Source organism: Dendrobium catenatum, unplaced genomic scaffold (assembly GCF_001605985.2).
Source record: "Dendrobium catenatum unplaced genomic scaffold, ASM160598v2 fragScaff_scaffold_1515, whole genome shotgun sequence".
Classification (NCBI taxonomy): Eukaryota; Viridiplantae; Streptophyta; class Magnoliopsida; order Asparagales; family Orchidaceae; genus Dendrobium; species Dendrobium catenatum.
This window is the reverse complement of record NW_021319977.1, coordinates 35177-55556: the sequence shown is the minus strand read 5'-3', so window position 1 is coordinate 55556 and position 20380 is coordinate 35177. Positions and strand designations below refer to the sequence as shown.

General features: G+C 33.2%; 1 protein-coding gene across 1 annotated transcript in view; it reads right to left on the bottom strand.

The window, feature by feature from the left end:
* Positions 1-20032, bottom strand: part of LOC110102997 (putative clathrin assembly protein At5g57200) — a 39234-nt gene extending 19202 nt beyond the window's left edge. Inside the window, exons 1-11 of the mRNA XM_020831527.2 lie at positions 19775-20032; positions 19608-19677; positions 19363-19460; positions 12485-12623; positions 11858-11985; positions 11660-11752; positions 11482-11532; positions 9814-9879; positions 9652-9717; positions 9455-9535; positions 9284-9364 (exon numbers count right to left, since the gene is read on the bottom strand). Of these exons, the coding sequence (XP_020687186.1) occupies positions 9284-9364; positions 9455-9535; positions 9652-9717; positions 9814-9879; positions 11482-11532; positions 11660-11752; positions 11858-11985; positions 12485-12623; positions 19363-19460; positions 19608-19677; positions 19775-19855 (954 nt within the window). The 5' untranslated portion in view covers positions 19856-20032. The remainder of the gene's footprint in view (positions 1-9283; positions 9365-9454; positions 9536-9651; positions 9718-9813; positions 9880-11481; positions 11533-11659; positions 11753-11857; positions 11986-12484; positions 12624-19362; positions 19461-19607; positions 19678-19774) is intronic.
* Positions 20033-20380: the final 348 nt, after the last annotated feature.

The window sequence follows — 20380 nt, the reverse complement described above, 5'->3', positions numbered from 1 at the left end:
CCTTGCAAGGACAATTGGCTTTCATTTGACAATTCATATCGAATATGTCGGGTAGGTGCCAACCATTTTCAAAGCTCATGAAAAAAGATGTTCGTTTCAAGTGGGATGAAGAGTACCATGAAGCATTCGATAGTATCAAAAGATATTTGTTAAATTCGTCCATTCTCGCAGCGCCGATTCCGGGGAAGCCTCTTATACTGTACACAGCAGCACTAGAAGAATTCCTTGGAGCATTATTGGCCCAATATAATGAAGAAGAAAAGGAAAATGCACTCTACTACATCAGTCGGAGGTTGATTGGAGCAGAAATCTGCTATTCTCTAATTGAGAAGCATTGCCTAGCGTTGATTTTCATATTTTAGAAACTCCGCCATTACATGCTCTCTCATAAGATTACATTAATATCAAAGATCGATCCGCTGAAGTTTTTAATAACAAGGCTAGCATTGAAAGGTCGTCTAGCTAGGTGGGAAGTAGTATTACTACAGTTTGATATTGCGTGTATACCACAAAAGGCGATGAAAGGGCAAGCCTTGGTAGATTTTCTTGCCACGCATCCTATCCAGACAGATTCCCCGCTCAATGATGATCTACCTGATGAGCAAATCATGCAGGTTGAAGAAGTTGAGAAATTATCATTTTAGGAGATGTACTTTAACAGGGCATTATCGATTAAACCTACTCGACCTCCAAATCTTGCAAGGGCCCGAGACGGCATCGGTCTCATTTTCGTAGCACCTGAGGGAGGCATAATGAGGTTTTCATTTAATTTGACTGAACCTCGAACCAACAATGAAGATGAATATAAAGCTCTAACAGCAAGACTGAAGATAGCAATCGATGTCAGAATCCAAAATCTTCTAATTTTTGGCAATTCTCAACTTGTGATATATCAGGTCATCGACATTTACAAGGTTGGCAAATTTGAATTGGCCCATTACCACCGACGAGCTCTCGAGCTTTTGAAACAAGTGTCAAATGTTAAAATAACCCGAGTTTTGACCAAGGTAGATTGTCTAGCCAAATTAGCCAAGTATGTGGCGAATACCGATGAGGAGATGCATATACGAATTATGGTTCACGACCGTTGGGTTTTAGAGCTGACAATCTTGCAATTCCCGCAAGCATAGGGAATACCATATTCAAGCCAACAGATACAACCCAGTTGATCCTCAACCTCCCAAACAAATCAATATTAAAAATCAACCAGAACTTCATGTAGTTAAGAGACATAAAACTATTAGATGCTTAAAATCATGATTGCATTGCCTCGATGTTGAGGAAGGTGATGATTGGAGGTAACCTTTCATCGACTATTCAGAAAAAGCAAGATCCCAATGGATAAATATCTGGCCACGCAAATTTGGAAGAGAGCATTATGATACACGTTTGTTAATGATACGCTTTATCGACGAGCTTTTGATCAGATGTGGCTAAGGTGCCTAGGGACAAAGGAAGCTGATAAAATAGTAGTAGAAGTTCATGAAGGATTTTGTAGTGCACATCAGTCAGATCCCAAAATGATCGCTAAAATCAAGAGAATTGATTACTATTGGCCGACAATGGTAAAAGATTATATTAACCATACTAAGAGGTGCCATGAGTGTCAGATCCACGGTGATGTTATACATCAGCCTCTAAATCCACTGCACCCAACAGTAACATCCTGACTATTTGAATGCTGGGGTACAAATATAATCGGCCCAATAGATCTACCATCTTCAGTGAGACACCGCTTTATTCTGGCAGCCACAGACTACTTCTCAAAGTGGGCAGAAGCGACTCCATTCAAAGAAGTCACATCTTAGCATGTAATCAATTTCTTTACCCACCATGTTATCTAGATTCAGTGTACCTCGTCGTATAATTTCAGAAAAAGGCACAGCATTCAAAAGCACCAAAATTTACAAGTTCGTTGATCGACACAATATCGATTGGCAATATTCATCAATATATATCCAAGGGCAAATGGCTTGGCAGAAGCTTTTAATAAGACATTGGTGAAATTCTTGAAGAAGATCCTCACTAAGAACAAAAGAGAATGACATACGAAGATGGAAGAAGCGCTATGGCCGTATCGAACAACCTACAAGACGCCAACCAAAGTCACTCCTTATTCACTGGTGTTCGGAGTTGAAGCATTTTTGTCACTAGAAGTTGAACTATCATCACTCCTGGTAGCAATCCAGAACGATATCACTCAAGAGCAAAATGTTAGCCTGAGAATGGAAGAACTCAACACACTCGATGAATTTAGACTGCAAGCTCAACAAAAACTAAAAATCTATCGATGATAAATGGCAAAATCCTTCGATCATATGGTGCGCCCTCGGATATTTCAAGAAGGGAAATTGGTCCTGGTGCTGAGAAGGCCAATCATCCCACACAGAAAAATCGGCGACAAATTCTTATCCAATTGGGAGGGCCCCTTTGTCATCGAGGTGTTTTAAGGAGGAGCTTATCAATTAATCAATCTGACGGTCAGAGACCTATGTCGCCAATTAGCGGTCGATACCTGAAGAAATACTATGCATAAGAATGACTGTGTTAAACTATTATGTACTCTATACACATTCTATGATATAGGTGTAATGGTACATCTATATTTTAAAATTCGCTTATGTCACAAAAATGCATTTCAAAATCCCCCAGAAGACTGTGAGCATTTTAAATATTTATTCGAATCAATATCGTGCCGCATGTCGAAATCCCTAAATAAATATTTAAAATCTTGAAATACAAAGCCTATCTAAAATCTCCCTACGTGACAGGGGGTTAAGGTGCCTAGAGACCAAAGAAGCTGATAAAGTAGTAGTAGAAGTTCATGAAGGATTTTGTGGTGCACATCAGTCAGGTCCCAAAATGGTATCTAAAATCAAGATAATGGGTTACTCTTGGCCGATAATTGTAAGAGATTGTATTGACCACACCAAGAGGTACCATGAGTGTCAGATCCACGGTGATGTTATACATCAGCCTCTAAATCCGCTGCACCCAACAGTAACACCCTGACCATTTGAATACTGGAGTATAAATATAATCGGGCCAATAGATCCACCATCTTCAGTGGGACACCACTTTATTCTGGAAGCCACAGACTACTTCTCAAAGTGGGCAGAAGCGACTCCATTTAAAGAAGTCACATCTGAGCATCTAATCAATTTCTTTACCCATCATGTTGTCTAAAGATTTGGTGTACCTCGCCATATAATTTCAGACAAAGGCACAGCATTCAAAAGCACTAAAATTTACAAGTTTGTTGATCGACACAAGATCGATTGGAGATATTTATCAATATATAATACGAGGGAAAATGACTTGGCAAAAGCTTTTAATAAGACATTGGTGAAATTCTTGAAGAAGATCCTCACTATGAACAAAAGAGAATGACATACAAAGATGGAAGAAGTGCTATGACCGTATCATACAAGCTACAAGACGCCAACTAAAGTCACTCCTTATTCACTGGTGTTCGGAGTTGAAGCATTATTGCCACTAGAAGTTAAACTATCATCACTCCTGGTAGCAATCCAAAATGATATCACTCAAGTGAAAAATGTTCACCTGAGAATGGAAGAACTCGACACACTCGATGAATTTAGACTGCAAGCTCAACAAAAACTAAAAATCTATCGATGATGAATGGCAAAATTCTACGATCGTATGGTGCGCCCTCGGGTATTTCAAGAAGGGGAATTGATCCTGGTGCTGAGAAGGCCAATCATCTCACACCGAAAAATCGGCAGCAAGTTCTTCTCCAATTGGGAGGGCCCCTTTGTCATCGAGGTGTTTTAAGGAGGAGCTCAATTAATCAATCTGGACAGTCAGAGACCTATGTCGCCAATAAACGGTCGATACCTAAAGAAATACTATGCATAAGAATGACTATGTGTTAAACTATTATATACTGTATACACATTATTTGATATAAGTACATCTTATATTTTAAAATTCTCTTATGTCACAATAATACATTTCAAAATCTCCCAGAAGACTGGGAGCATTTTAAATATTTATTCGAGTCAATATCGTGCCTCATGTTGAAATACCTGAATAAATATTAAACTTTGAAATACAAAGCCTATTCAAAATCTCCCAGTGAGAAAGGGGGCATTTTAAAAATTTATTTATGTTGACATCGTGCTATGCGCCGAGATCCTCAAATAAATATTTAAAATCTCAAAATTCTAAATTCATTCAGTCCTAAAATGTCCCTACGAGACGGAGCATTTTAAATATTTATTCGGGTCGACATTGCGATACATGCCAAGATCTTTGAATAAATATATAAAATTATCAATACAAATATTCTTTTATGTTGAAGAATACGAATTCTTTTGCAAAGTATATGCATGTGATCTTCCAAAATTTTGGGACACCACCTTCTCCAACGTACCAAGATTTTAAAAGTCAGGAAAGGGACTTTTCTGACTACCACTCCAACAACTTTTTTGCACGCGGGATATGGACGACTGAATTCAGCACCGAATTGCAAATTGCAGGATGGGACTGTAGTAACGGCGGGATACGAGCAGGCAATGATGTTTGCAATTTTTTATTTTGTTTATTTCATTTTTTTATTCCACCACAAAAGTCAACAAATATAGAGGCTCGATCAAATTTGAATTACAGAAAAGAGTACAAAAAATACTGGTATAAAACATGAAGTAGCTCAAAAATAAGAGAGACGCCTACATAAAAGTGGTGCAAAGCATATAACAGAAAAAGAGTTAACTTAAGAAAAGAAAGCATAGATGAGATAGTTGTACCCATAATTATTCTATTGCGATGGATCTAATGTAAAAATTTTAGAAGATGAATTTTTCATGAGATTTGATAGCTCTATATTTTATATGCATATGTTTTAAACCAAAAAGCTCTAGCGCAAGTGGCATGCTATGTCATTTTCAGGTTAGGCATCATATATTCGAGTATAGCCAATGGCATTCATTAAATCTTAATATTCACTAGTTATCTGTGTAAAATGTGATCTATAACTAACCTTGTGCCCTTCTTATCTATAATTAATCTCAAAGCTACATATATGTACAAAGCTCATGTCATACTTTCACTTGATTGATTATTTAGGATAAGTTAATTTTATTTTAAAAAAATATATGCAAATGTTTGAAGCCCGTAGTTGCATTAAAAAATCATGAGTGGCATTGAATAACATAACTTCTATGCAACATTCTACGTTGTATTTAATTCATTTGAAACATTTTAGTGCTAACAAAATTTTAAATCCCAACTTCGACATTTTATGAATATTTTGGAGTTCGAATTAAATATAGTAATTAACATAAAAGTTTTAGACAATTTAGTTATACATAGAATAAAAATTTTTGAAATTATGATAAGAAATGAACAAATTATGCCCAAAATACTAAAACATAGCTGGTTAGTCTGATTTTCAGAATTTGATTAGTTTGTTGATTATGATTACATAAGTTTAATTATAATAAATGCATTATTTAATAGTTTTATAGGTAAGCAAAAATTATTATTATTATTATTGTTGTTGTTGTTGATGAAGAAGAAGAATATCATTACCAATAGTGAATGAACAGATGTTTAAGAAGTAGACATGTGGATTAGGGTGACATGTGGCTTAAAGAGAGGATGGCATAAGTAGGTAGAGAGTTCCATGATAGGCTATGGAAAACTGTAAGAGTGTAGTAGGAAGTGAAAAAGAAAGCTTGGAGAAGAATTGGAGAGTTTAAGATGAAATTCTTGCCAAGTGTTCTTCACTTGGAGATAGGAAACTTTTGCCCTAATGCTGGAAAGATTGATTTCTTTATATTACATATGTTGTGTATTTGAATGCTTTCATATGATATGAATATATTTGATCATGGAGATGAAAAAAAATTCTTCAAAAAAATTCTTCATATTGCACCTACATAATTTATTATATCAAGTTTACAATGAACTATGATAAGATGATACATGGACATATAAAACTCAACATTTAACTATGATTACCTCTTATGAAACATATGAATACATAAACATGAGACTTAAAAAAGTTTCATTAGTTTACATGATCCTTGACATATGGTAAGCATGTAACATAAATTCACGACGTGAGCAAACATGATGTTTTACATGTGATGCATATGAGTTTATAAGAATATACAATGCAACATAAGTCATTTCTATTGAGCATGGAACCTTCCAAGCGATGTTATATGATCTTACATAAAGCAATGCATATTCTACAAGTAGATATATGAAGTTATGTTGATGTTCAATATTGTATATGAGATGATAATGACCATGATAATTTTTATATGATGAATGTGTGTCAAAATTATGAAATACCTATATGAATGATGGCTCATGAACATGAGAGAATGTTATGTATATTATGACTACAAAAAATGTAAAGGTTGAATTTGATAAATATAAATGATCAATAGTTTGGCAAAGCAATGATTGTTCGCAAGGTGGGTAAGCAGAGAGGCATGTCTTAAATGATTGTAAGAGAGAGCAGATTGTTGGCTGCATGATTCCGTGTAAACGGCAACGAGTGAATGGTACCACAAAGGTGAGTATTAAATTGATGTAATGATAGCTAATGAGCCAGCCAATTGGTTTTATTGAAAATCATGATGGTTGACAACCAGGGTGATGATCCAGGGATACATTATTATTATACTACTATGGTTACTACATTAAATGAAATAATCATGCCCATACTTATATGGCATGAAAGTGAATGTATAAGCATATGATTGAATAATATGAATTACAGACCATAAGAATTGTAACATCACATTCATGCATATGGTTCTCTTTTCATTGGAAAAGAATTCTATGTTCAGTATAAAATATCCTATTAAGCTTTATGTTAACTTGGCCATACGCATCATGTTGTTTCAAAAAAGAACAACAAGAAGTTGCAAGAATGTTCTAATGCTATTTTGGCCTTATTGATACATATAAGTTTTGTTGCAACATTTTGATAAAATATGTATGTATATATGCTAACAAGATTGATAATGTCTAATAACTTCTTATTCTAAACCATAATGTTTATGAATGAAAGCGAGATGTCATGTTACTTTTTACCTCAATATGTGATCCACAAGTCGCCTAACTGAAATTGATGATAATTATAGAAGGATGAAATTTTGTGATAAAATTGATCTAGCATGTCTTGAACTATTTGCTCATTCGCAAGGTCATACTAATAAATTAAGAATGTTGAAATTATCCGAATAGGTCATCCTGAAAGGCTAGCTTAAAAAAAATCAAAGTGAGGAAAGAGGAGGGAGAACGAATTCATGAGACTTCGCATACGCACAAATATATTTTCAAAATACCAAAGTGCCCTCTTGGAAAGCTTCCCCTTATCAATTTATGTCTAAAGAAAAATAAAGTTGATGATATGACAAAATTGATTGCATTTGGTGAGTTAAAATGGCTTATGGGTCTGTGATAGAAAATTGATATTCAGCCAAAAAATAGCAATAACGAAGAGAAAACGCAGCACAAATCAGCGATAAAGAATGAGATTGAATTAAGTCCTGAGGTAAATTTTCAGAAGGCATATTGGATTGTTAATAAGACACTACCAAGAGATTTCGCCCTCATTTTGCCAGGACTTTATGATCTGAGTTATAGTTTCTTATAGGTGCAAGACTCTATATTAATTACTCCTCCCGGTAATGAGAGAGAACTTTTGATTAAGGTTAGTCGTCAATCATATATGTAATATATATCTTGCATATAATAGCAGTGTGTTGGATGTTTGAAATTTTAATATTTAAAATTAGAAATGCACCATCTTGCACTTAAAGCGGATGGTGGGGGGAATGATGATGAACTGAATCAAGATCCTATGGTTATGTCGTCCCAGGTCATCATCGTCCCAAGTTTACTTAGTCATAGGAGGTAGTCGACCAAACCTAACAAAAGGATCCTTGTCGGCAACCATGGGTTATTTCCTCCATTGGTACCTTGTAAACCTGGGATGAGTATTTGTCTAAGGGGGCAAATGTGAATCCACGTTAGCTAACTAAGGGCTTTGTGCCCTATTGATTCATATCTCAAGGATTGAAAACATTGGAGAACATGCGATGCCCTTGTTGTGGATAATTAATGTCGTCTTGGTTTGAAACTCTAACATCCTTTTCATCATCTTTTCCAGATTCAAAAATCTGCCCTCAATTGTTGAAATTTTCTCTCCAAATTCAGGTTTCAAATTTCCAAATTCTTCATCAAGCCTCTCCTCCAATGTATCAACCTTCTTAGCTATCATAGTTCCCAAAAAAGGTGCTCTAATACCAATTTTATAGGAATCTAATCTCCACACAGCAAAAAAAAAAGTAATACCGAAGAAAAAATGCAACAAAAATCAAAAAGAAAGAATGAGATTATGGGCTAATTTTATTGATATTGGCACAACAAACCAAAAAAACAAGTTAATCTACTATTCGAGAGGTAGATCGACTCTCCACAAATCCTATGAGCCACTAGGAACAACGAAGAAAATTACTGCAAAACCCAAAATCACATAATGAAAATAAAACGACGTAATTAATCCTAAATAAACCTTCTTAATTCTTTCCCAAATCTGAATTGAAATCCGTCCTCTTTTATTAAATAAACCTTCATAATTCTCTACCAAATCTAAATTCAAATCAATCCTCTTTCCCTAAATAAATCTTCCTAATTCTCTCCCAAATATGAATTCAAATCAGATATTTTTCTAATTCTCTCATTTTTTGTTTTCTATGGTAAGTAATTAAAAGTAGAATTAATCCCCTTTGAACCTCACTCTCTCCTTCCCAGCCACCCACACTAGTGGGGCCCACAGGGCTCTTCTGCCCGCCGGCTAGACCGCCCCCCTTCCTAGGGCTGGGTTGATTGGCTAGACTGGCTCAGCCGGCCTATCAGTCTATTTAAGGCAACTTTTTTATCTACTTATTTTTTAGACAACTTCAACCATTCTATTTGGCTGCAATTTTTTAGTTGATTTTAAAATTTTATGTGATGAGAAGCGGCTTTTTATAACAAGATGTGTTAGAGTGTGACAGTAGCAAGAAAGCTGTTTCCTGACTTCTTCAAAAGCAAAAAAAAAAATCATAACTTTAAAAGTCTAAGGACCATTTTGGTTATTTACTTGATAAAAATATGTTCTGCAATTAATAATAAAACTTGTAGCACTTGATTGATTTCATTACTCTGGTAAACATCTCAATCATATCATAAAAAGAAAAACATTATGGTGATCTATGTGAGCGTTTATATGCTCGTTAAATTTATTTTCACTCACCAAATTCTTAGTTGAAATGTTGCTCATACATGGATCTTCACGTATGTACTCTTCCATTGTAGCTTGGAATGATGGAGGTGGCTGCAAAGAATATGGAAAACTGTGAATAAATTATATAGATGACATATCTTACAACTTTAAAAAGATAACCAAGAAATTAATGAATGACACCTGTCTTAGAGTCGGAAACTGAAAATTTCTAGCGAGTTCCAAATGTTTACACAAGTCATAGAAATCAGAAAGATTTTCTGCCTGTTAAAGAGTTGAATAGCCGATAAATACTCTTTATAAAATTTAGTAAAAAGCAAACACCAAACCAAAAATTTTCCAATGAAATAGTTTTTAACTCTAGAAGCAATAATTTTCACCTGTTTACCAGCTCTTTTATATACCTCTAGCGCTTTAATGGCATCATATTTTGGCATCTCAAAGAACTGCATAAATTTGGAAGTACTAGTAGCAGAAGAAAGGGCTAATTTTCAATGCAAATCAAAAAGCGCATAGCAAATTATGCAAATAAACTACTATACCATATCAACAAGATTGATGATCCCGTCATTAACTGCACAATAAATTTTGAAACTCTCCTTTATAACCTAAGAAATCAATACAAAATGAAATAAGCTTTCACCGCAGACAAATCAAATTGCAGCTCTCAAAACCGAATAGTAATATCCAAATAAACTTAGAAAACTCCTATAACAAGTTTGGATGATAAGGAAACTATCAAATCTTGTCACCTACAACAACAATAACAACATCAAGTCTTAATCCCACTACATTGTGTTGGCTACATGACTCATTTTTCTCTCCATTGTGTCCTGTTAAGACTCAAATTCTCATTTAAACCTAATAAAAAAAATTTTCTAATATTTTCTAATCGATACTATTTAAATCTACCTCTACCTTTCTTAACATTGGTCAAAATTGATACATCTACTCTCCAAACCGCGTCTTTAAACGGTCAACATTTTATGTGATCAAACCATCTAAGATGACTCACTCTGATCTTATCTGCTAATGGAGCTACTCCAACCTTTTCACATATATACTCATTTCACATTTTGTCTCTAAGAGTAAAGTCACTCATGGACTGGAGCATCCTCCTCTCTACAATACTTAACTTAATTTTATGCTTCTCTTTTAATGGCCAACATTCTGCACCATAAAGCATTGCAAGTCTCACCACCATCTTCTAGAATTTTTCCTTTAAGTTTAAGAGGTACTTTTCTATCACACAACATGCCCGATGCGTTCCTCCACTTCAAGCATCCAACTTGGATTCTACTAATAATATCTCCATCTATTTCACCATCCCTTTGAACAAAGTCACAATCCCCCAACTAGATCTGTTACTACAAAAATTAAAATTCCTATATTTGGTTTTAAATCTACTCAAAAGAAAACCTTTAGACTCTAAGTTGACCTCCATAATTCAATTTTTTCTTCGACTAAAAAAAAAGAAATCTTACATGTAATAAGTTAAATGAAAAGCATCAAAACGCCTTCACAAATAATAAAATGATGTCTTAACCAAATGTAATCTAACATGTTGAACCATTAAAAAAAACTATTTGACATGTGTGAAACTTTAAAATATCACTATTTTATCATAATCTATGTCTTTTGTTTCATAAATTCCTGTTTAATTGTTGTTATTTATGTTTTTTTATGTTTACGGCTTGATTGGTTGCTAGAAGCTAACAACATCAAGCACTTGTCCCACTACGTAAGGTCAGCTAAATGAATCATTTTTTTCATTGTGTCCTGTTAAGAGTTAAATTCTCATTTAAATATAATAAAGAAATATCATTTCTAAATTCTAATATTTTCTAACCAAATCTTTTTAAGTCTATCTCTACGTCTCTTTACCTCTCTTAACATAGGCCAAATCTAATACATCTACTCTCCTAATCGGATCATTAGTAGGCTGGCATTTTATGTGACCCAACCATCTAAGACGACTCTCTAATATTATCTTCCACTAGAGCTACTCCAACCTCTTCATGTATATGCTCGTTTCGCATCCTATCGACTAACTAATGTAACCCTTCATTCTTCTCATCTAGGGCTTGGGACCTAGCAACGGCAATGTTTGCAAAATTGATAGTTAATATTGAAAAATGAATTAGAAGCATTAACTTCCGAATATTAAAAAAAAAAAACAGGAATAAGGGATAGTAGAGTATAAAGCATACCAATGCCAATGCATATTGTATAAGATTGTTTCCAGATGCTGATCCTTCTGGCTATAAAACAATCAAGATGGATTTAGTTGGATGAAGATATTAGTATAGTTAATAATGCGCAATGGTTAATTCCCTTTTCTACGTTAGATTAGTTGTTATGCTATCTTTTCACAGCATAAATCCCTACCTGGCATCCTACAAGCCGATGCAATAGCTGTTGTAAGGCGGGCATTTGCTCTAGCAGATCTGGACAAGATAAAGTTCTAGTTCTAGTATGTCCCTACAAAGTTTCCAACATTGGGATTGAAACCAAGTTGAAAGTAGAACACATCATGTCAAAAAAAAAATTTAACTTATGAGATACGTGTGTGTGTGTAGATGTTACCTTGGCAGAACCTTGTGCATTTTTCATCAAACGCTCTGCCTCGATGTCATATTTTAAAACTCCAAAGCATTCAAGTCTTTCTTCTAAAAAGAGTGCATATGTACGAACCCATGCAGAGCAATCCCAAGCTAGAAGAGAAAAAAAATTAAGGAATTTCAAAGAAATTAAAAATACAATTATTATGAAGCTATTCTGTCAATAAATAGTGAAATATTTGCACATTGTTATCCAAAATAGTTTTTCTCTTTATGCTAAAACATGAGTAATAAGTCCTCGTATTCTTAATTAATGCCCAGCTTGAAATTCAAATTTTATAGAAAAAAAATGTTTTTAAAACATACACAAAACAAAAATGAAGAGAACTCCCTAAGACAATTGAACCATTTTAACGCAAAAGTTTAACTAAATCTTCTTCTTTTTTCAAAGAAAAGTTGATAGATTATAATTTTTTACACCATAGTTTATTTTATTGATAAACCTGTTCAAAGTAAATACTGTCTAATCTATCTAATTTATTTTACTATGCTTTGATTTGCAATAAATAAAACAGCTCCTATGGGCAAGCAATTTCTTTGTAATTTGACAACAATTATCGCTTTCTGTACAATATTCAATAAAAATTTATACCAAAAGGACTCGAGTCATCCTTGAAATTGGAAATTTGTAAAATTTGTCCCTTGTGCGAATAGTTCAAGAGCTCCTCTTTAAATGTAGGATCACCTTCTCGCAAAATTCTGTGAATCACTATCAATGTTTTAACTGCAACCTGTGAAATTTCATCAAAATTACTTAATTAATAGAATGAAATGTGCAGAGATATAAAGTAGCCATATTAAATGCAAATTTCTGTGCAGAACTAGAGTTTTTATTACCTTTTACAAAAAAGTAATAGTTTTTTTTTTCCGTTATGTTAAATAGTGAACATGGTTATTCCACTTCGCCATTATAGTTAATTAATTGATGAATGCAAGACCTGATCTAATATCAATAAATAGGAAAATGAACTATGCAGACTAGAAGTTAAAAACAAATAAAAAATCAATTTCGACTTCATAGTTGAACACAAACCATATTAATTATCTTATATTTCTTATAGAAATGTTAGATTATTCATTAAAAAAGTTTTGGCGCATTTATTATCATTATTAAACTTATTTTCCTATTAATTTTTTCAACTCTAATCAAGTATTTTTTGCATATCTACATTAATTATTCTTTTTGTTCGGGGGTATAAACCAAAAAAAGATAAAAGCTAGGTTATATCATTTTTGTTAATAACAAATAGCACATCATGACACGAAAATTTCATGAAGCAACAAGGCATAGTTCATAGTGTGGCATTTGCTATTTTAAAAATATAATAAGTATTTTATTAGATTATATAGCTACTTAATGTTATCTAATCATTTAATTTAGGCTTACTTAAATTATAGCATACGGTGATCATCGCCCAAGCTTCAAGATCATGTTTATAATTCAATTCATATTTGATTTTTCAAAATGGTGGTTTACTTGATTCAAAATTAATTAATTAACATTTATTTTTTCAAAATGATAGCTACCAAAGTCAAGCTTTATTAAATTCAAGATTACCATCTACCATATCTAAGAACTTTATAAAAATATGGTTGTATTTTGTTGAAGCATTCCATAGCAAGAAGCAACAAAGAAAAGGAGAGAGAAAAATAGGGGAGAAAGTTTTCAACCAAGAAAGAAAGGTAGATATTTTTTTTGAGTGTTTTCAAGTGGAGTTCTTCGGCTTTTTCAAGAAGAAAGAAGTGTTGCTATTTTTTGTTTTACCAGGTGAAAAAATTATGGTCATGGCAAAGAAAAGTTCTTATTAATTTGAATTTTTGCAATAGAGAGAAAGAGACTAGGGCTGCAAACAAGCCAAGCTTTCGACATGCTACTCACGGCTCGACTCAATTAAAGTTCGTTCGTGATCATTTAATTAAGCAAATAAGCTTGAACATGTTTTAAAATTTTAGAAGCTTAAATAAACAAACTTAAACAACTGTGTTCTACTCATTTATGTTCATGAGCAACATTGTTTAAAGCTCGTGACAAGCTCAACATAAAGCTCGATTTTTGTTCGATACAAAGCATGTGAATAAGCTTATCAAAAACTAGATTAATGTTTGATTATAAAAATGATGAACATACTTAATATAAATATTTATATTTATAATAATTGAATGATATAATAATTATTAATTAATTAATATTATAGTATATATTAATTAAAATATATTATTAATATCTACTAAATTAATGTTACATATAATTTAATTACAATTCTTTTTATTTTATAATATTATTGAGTTATATTTTACGGGCTCTTTTGATAGCTTGAAAACACTCGTTAGATATATTCGTAAATGGACTTGCTTGATAGTTATGTTCGCGAATAGGTTCGTTTAGTACCTTGAAAACACTCGCTAGAAATGCTCATGAACATGCAGTTAGATATGCTCAAAAGCAAGCTCAATGTATTGTTTGTTAGCAAGCTCAATAAGGATTGTTTGTTAAGTTAATGAACATCTTGAAGTAGGGCTTGATAAAGCTCATTTGTTTAAAGTTTGATAAGCATGTAGGGCTGCAAGCAAAGCAAACGTTCGACGAGCTACTCGTTGTTCGGTTCAATTAAAGCTCATTTGTGATCATTTAATTAACTAAACAAACAAACTTGAACAACATTTTTAATACTCGATCCTTAAATAAACAAGCTTGAACACTAATGTGTTCGGTTCATTTATGTTCACGAACAACATCATTTGAAGCTCGTGAACAAGCTCGATTCGTGTTCAATTTAGAACTCGTGTATAAGCTCGATAAATTTATTCATATAGATTAAGCATATTTTCATTTTAAATAGACAATTGTTTTTATTATAAATTTAATTTCATTTTATTTTATACCTTCAATTGAATGAATTTGTTCATAAACAAGAGACATTTCACATTTGTCAATGTTAGCTAGATTGTTTGTTTAAGATGTTCATGAACAAATATAAAATGAATCATATTTCGCTTGTATTTGGTAGCTCAAAAATACTAGTTATGCATTTATTCATGATCTTGCTCATTTGATAACTCAAGAATACTCATTAGAATTGTTCATGAATGTGCTTGTTTGAGACTGTAAAAAAATCGCTAAATATGTTCACGAATATAGCTCGTTAAGGCTTGTTTGTTTAGAGATCAATAAGAACTAAACGAACCGAACATGAACAAAAAATGAGCACCATTAATTTAAACAAACCAAACATGAACACAAACAATGAAGCTCAAATCAAACACGAACCGAACTTGAACAAACTAATAATAAACGAACTTAAACATGAACACTCACATACACGTCTTGGTTCGGTTTGTTTGCAACCCTATAAGCACGAAACGAACTAAATATGAACCAACATGAGCATCCATTAATTTAAACGAACCAAGCATCAACACGATAAAAAAAAACTCGAATCAAGCTTGAACAAGTTAATAATAAATGAACTCAACGATGAACAAGCACATGCTCAACTCAACTAGATTCGAGTATAGCCTTAAAAGAGAGTGCTTAGAGTAACTTCATCATCTCCTTCTTTGTTGTCTTCACATTACATGAGTGCATTTTCTCACAATTAAATAAAGTGATATCTTTATTCATATCTCTAACTTTGTATGAAGTGTAATCCTTTGTGTACTCTCTTAGAAGTTTGGAGGATTACTAGATCTTTGAGAGATTGTGGATGTAGGCCTCCTAAATCTAAATCATATAAATTTTGGTGTTTCCTTTTGTGATGCTTGATCTCTTTGTAGTTTTTTTATGGTCATCGTAATCTATCCTTTGTTGAGATGCACTCTTTTTCTTAAATAATTAGTATAAGAGCAAAGTTATGAGAAGTATGGTGGCTATAAGTTCAAGATTGAGAAGATTGATGGCTCAAAGAGTTTCACTTTTTGAATAACCAAAATTTGTGATGTACTTGTCAAGTAAAGACTTATAAAAGCTCTTATAAGACACAGCCAGATGCTTAAAATTATGAGAGAAGAAGATAGGGCAGAGATGAATGGGAAAGCTCCCTCGGCGGTTTAGTTATGTTTGGTGGATGAGGCTTGTTAGAGATCTTAGAGGAAACAATTGCAAAAGATTTATGGCTCAAGTTGGAGTCTTTATACATGACCTAAAGCCTCTCCAATAATTTTATTAAAGGTTGAGACTTTATTTATTCTCATCCAAGAAGGGATGTCTATTAAGGTTTCGTTTGGGACAGCAATCTTATTACTTTCTAAAATAGCTTTTTAATACAAAATTTTCTCATTCAAGAAATTTTCGTACTAAAAAGATGCTTTAGAAAGAAGTAAGAAAGCTACCCAAATAAAGCCTAAATCACATTGAATGAGTTTAATTCATAATTTGAGAAATATTAACACAATGTACGTATTAAATAATAAATGTCATTATTGTTCAACAAGTTTTATGGTAGCTCTTGACTATCTAATGCAACCCTCCATTTTTCTCATCTAGGACTTGTCAATGACGGTGTAGCTTCAGTGGTATATAAGATTCGAGAGAATCACCATAGATGGTGTGGACACATAAAATGTTGGCCTTCTTATAACCCGATTAGGATAGTATATGCATTAGATCTGACTTATACTAAGAAAGATAGAGGTAGATCTAAAAAGTCTTAGTAAGAAAGTATTAGAAATGATCTTTTTTTATTATATTTAAATAAGAATTTGACTCTTAATATGACACAATGGAGAAAAAATGATTCATGTAGTCAACCCCATGTAGTGGGATAAAGGCTTGATATTATTGTTGGGATTTAAGAAATATTAATTTGATTATTGAGGATGAAGATTAAGCTTTATTATTATTGTGCTCTTTATCTTCCTCTTACAAGCACTTTCGATATATCATGTTATATGGATGTGATATAATAAACTCCGAGGATGTCAAAATTTCACTTTTTTCAAAAGAAAAAACTTTTAAGCTCAGGAAAGATGAAAAAGCAGCTGAAGGTTTCATGGAGATTAGAGGAAGATCTTATGAGCAAGGGTTCTTTTAATCATGGAATAAGTAATTTCAAAATAAATTTAAGAGATCACTTGCTTCTATAATAAAAAGAATGAGAATAAAAAGAAGATATATTTTAATTCGAAGAAGAGAACAAAAAGCAGATAACGACCACATAACGGATAAGTCAATCGGTGCAACTATTATTGCATATTTTTCAAGTTATGAAATTGGTGATGCTCTTTTAGTTACTCAATATAACAAGTGTAAAGAACAGTGAATTTTGGACTTAGCTTGTTCTCATTTAGATATATTTCCATATATAAGCCAAGTTTTAGTGGATGTGTTTATATGTGAAATGAAGCTATATATAATATTGGAGGTTCTAGCACTATAAAGTTAAACGCACATGATGGTGTAATTATATCATTAACGAAAGTCAGATATGTATTAGATTTGAAGATGAATCTAATATCTTTAATTATTCTTATATTGTACGATATATATTTTTTTGTGATGCTAATGCCCTTAAGATCTATAAGAGTGCATTGAGTGGCTTGAAGTCAAATAGAGTTAGTAGACTCTGTGTTATAGAATACAATTTCACATGTGATGTTTTGGATTCAACAACTATGGTTGTAGCTACAAAGTAAGAATAATACAAAGTATATGACATCAAGTATTAGAAAAATGAGAGCTACTGTGAATTCTGTTGTTGATGATTCTAGAAGAGCAGTGAAAAATATTTTTTTTGTCAAGGAGCCTCTAAAGGACAAATGGGCATTACGTGATAGATAAATAGTCAAAATAAAAGAGAAACATAGTAATAAGGCAAAGTTTGATAAATTTGCTACTAACGGACTGAGGCATTGCAATGCCTTAGTTAACCTTCAGACTGATGACAGGGAGATGTCACTCAGAGAAGTGTTCAAACATCATTAAGCTAGGCATTAGAAATTCAAACTCCAAATAGGATATTGTAAAATATGGAGTTCAATTTCATTAGCTATCTTAGATTAGATTTGATATTGATTTTTCAAGATTGATGACTATCAGCTTAAGATTTATTCACATATTTTTCAAGGTGATGGCCATGTAACTCATTTCATATTTAATTTTTTTAAGGTGGTGACTAACCTAATTCAAAATTAATTCATTGATACTTATATTTTCAAGATAATGGCTACTAAAGTTCAAGTTTTCTACCAATATGTCTAAGCCCTATATAAAGAGATGGTTGTATTGCGTTGAAGCATTCCACAACAAGAAGAAATAAAAAAAGGAGAGACAGAGAAAGAGAGGTGTCATCTGAGAAAGAAAGAGTTTTTTTTTTTTTAGGTGCTTGCAAGTGAAGTTCTTCAGCTCCTAAAGGAAAAACCGAAGAAGTCATGTTATATTTGGTTCTAGAATAAGAAAAAGTTATTGGGCATAGCAATGAATAATTTTTATTTGAATTCTTGCAGTAGAGGGGAAGAGAGTGACTGAAGCATTAATAATATCATCTCCTTCTCTACTAGCCCTCCTCATCTTTCTAACAGGTTATTGCATTTTGTCTCAATTAACAAAAATCATATCTTCGTCCATATCTCAAGCTTTATATGAGTGAAATTCTTTGCTTACTCTTTTTGACATTTTGTAGATGATTCGATCTCTATCGACTATGGATGTTGGTCTACTTAAGTCGAATTACGTAAAATGGTGCCCTTTGGTGGTGATTGAACTATTTTACAGTCGATTTGTGGTTCATTGTACTTGTCCTTGGTTTGAAACACTCTCTTTCCCAACATCAACTTCCAACCTTAAGTAGTCCTTTTGATGCAAAGCAATAAATAGATTAGGATTTATTTAAATTAATCTAGCGTTAATATAATTTTTTGTTTTGTGTGGTTCCTAATATAAAAACCCAAGGATCCTATCTAAAAAAAGAGTTCATGTGCTAGAATTTTGATGATTGCCATTGAATATGAAATGAAATTCTAAATTACTCCAAATCCTATCCGACTTCCATACCTTTTATCCCTTCTTAATCCTCTCTCTCTCTGAGGGAATCTTCCTCTAAATTGGCCAAAGAATTTGCATCCCCATTTTTTAATCTTATAAGTTTACGCAACCTTAGTACCAGTCCACTAACCTGAACCTCTTACATTTCCTAAATTAAGTATTAATGGCCCTTCCTGAGGTGAAAACGCCTCAGGTTGGTGCTGACCTCTTATTTCAAGTCCATTGATGTCCAATACGTCGCTTCAAGCAAAGAGGGGTTTAACCAACAAACATAACTAGCATCAAGGTAAATCCAGCAAGCAGCAATCGTAATAAAAGGAAACATGCATTCAGAACTTCTAACCAGTTGTAAGTTTACTTTGCAAAACTTCAATAAAAAAGGATAAAATCAATTACAATATGTTATACAAAGGCAATACTTGCATTCATGGTTAACCATATCAAAAGGATAAAACATTAAAATGTTCACTGCAGAACAAATTAGAACATACCACCCAATTTCGTGTCTTTGCTAGCCTCTTTGCAAGTGCATATATGCAATAGGCAATGTCAGCCCGTGGTCGAGCAACAGATGTAGCTATAAATATTTCTGAAATTCATAACATTGAAAAATACGATAAAAAGATAATAACAGAAACTTCAAAAACCTAAACAGGAATGGCGAAAATCCTAAGAAAAAAAGACGAATAAGATAGGGAAACCAAATCAGGTTTCGGAGAAACCAGAGCTCACTCACTTCTAACGTGTCTTTCCTTTGGTGGGCATTCTTCGTGATTCGTCGCCTTCACAATGGCAATATCCACTTCCTTCATCATATTCAACAATTCCAAACATCAAAAAAAAAAAAGGAAACTAAACCAAATGCGAAAAATTTGATTCATTCCTGAAATCATATATACTAGCCTTAAATTCACTACTGACTTTTGCCAGGCCAACCATTGTAGAATCCTTAAGGGCGCCATAAGCCCTCCTCCATGTTCCCATTTCCTCTTCTCCCCCCCTATATATCCCTCTATCTATCAATCCAATGCGAATAGTTCTCTCAATCCTCGAGAGGTGAGAACATGGAGAGAGAAAGGATGGGAAGAAGGAGATCGCGCTCCCCTTCTCTCCCTCTCTATACAGCCGCGAGTTTCGTTTCTCCTCAACCACCTTCTCCTACGTCCGTTCCCTCTTTGCTGTCAGGAAAACGCCGGTTGAATAGTTATTTGCGCAGAGAGCGAAGCCTTCCTCTCATCCTACGTTCACTCTCTAATTTCAAATATGTTACATTATATTTTATTCTAAGGAACTCATACTTCAGCCGCGAGTTTCGTTTCTCCTCAACCACCTTCTCCTACGTCCGTTCCCTCTTTGCTGTCAGGAAAACGCCGGTTGAATAGTTATTTGCGCAGAGAGCGAAGCCTTCCTCTCATCCTACGTTCACTCTCTAATTTCAAATATGTTACATTATATTTTATTCTAAGGAACTCATACTTATATATATATATATATATATATATATATATA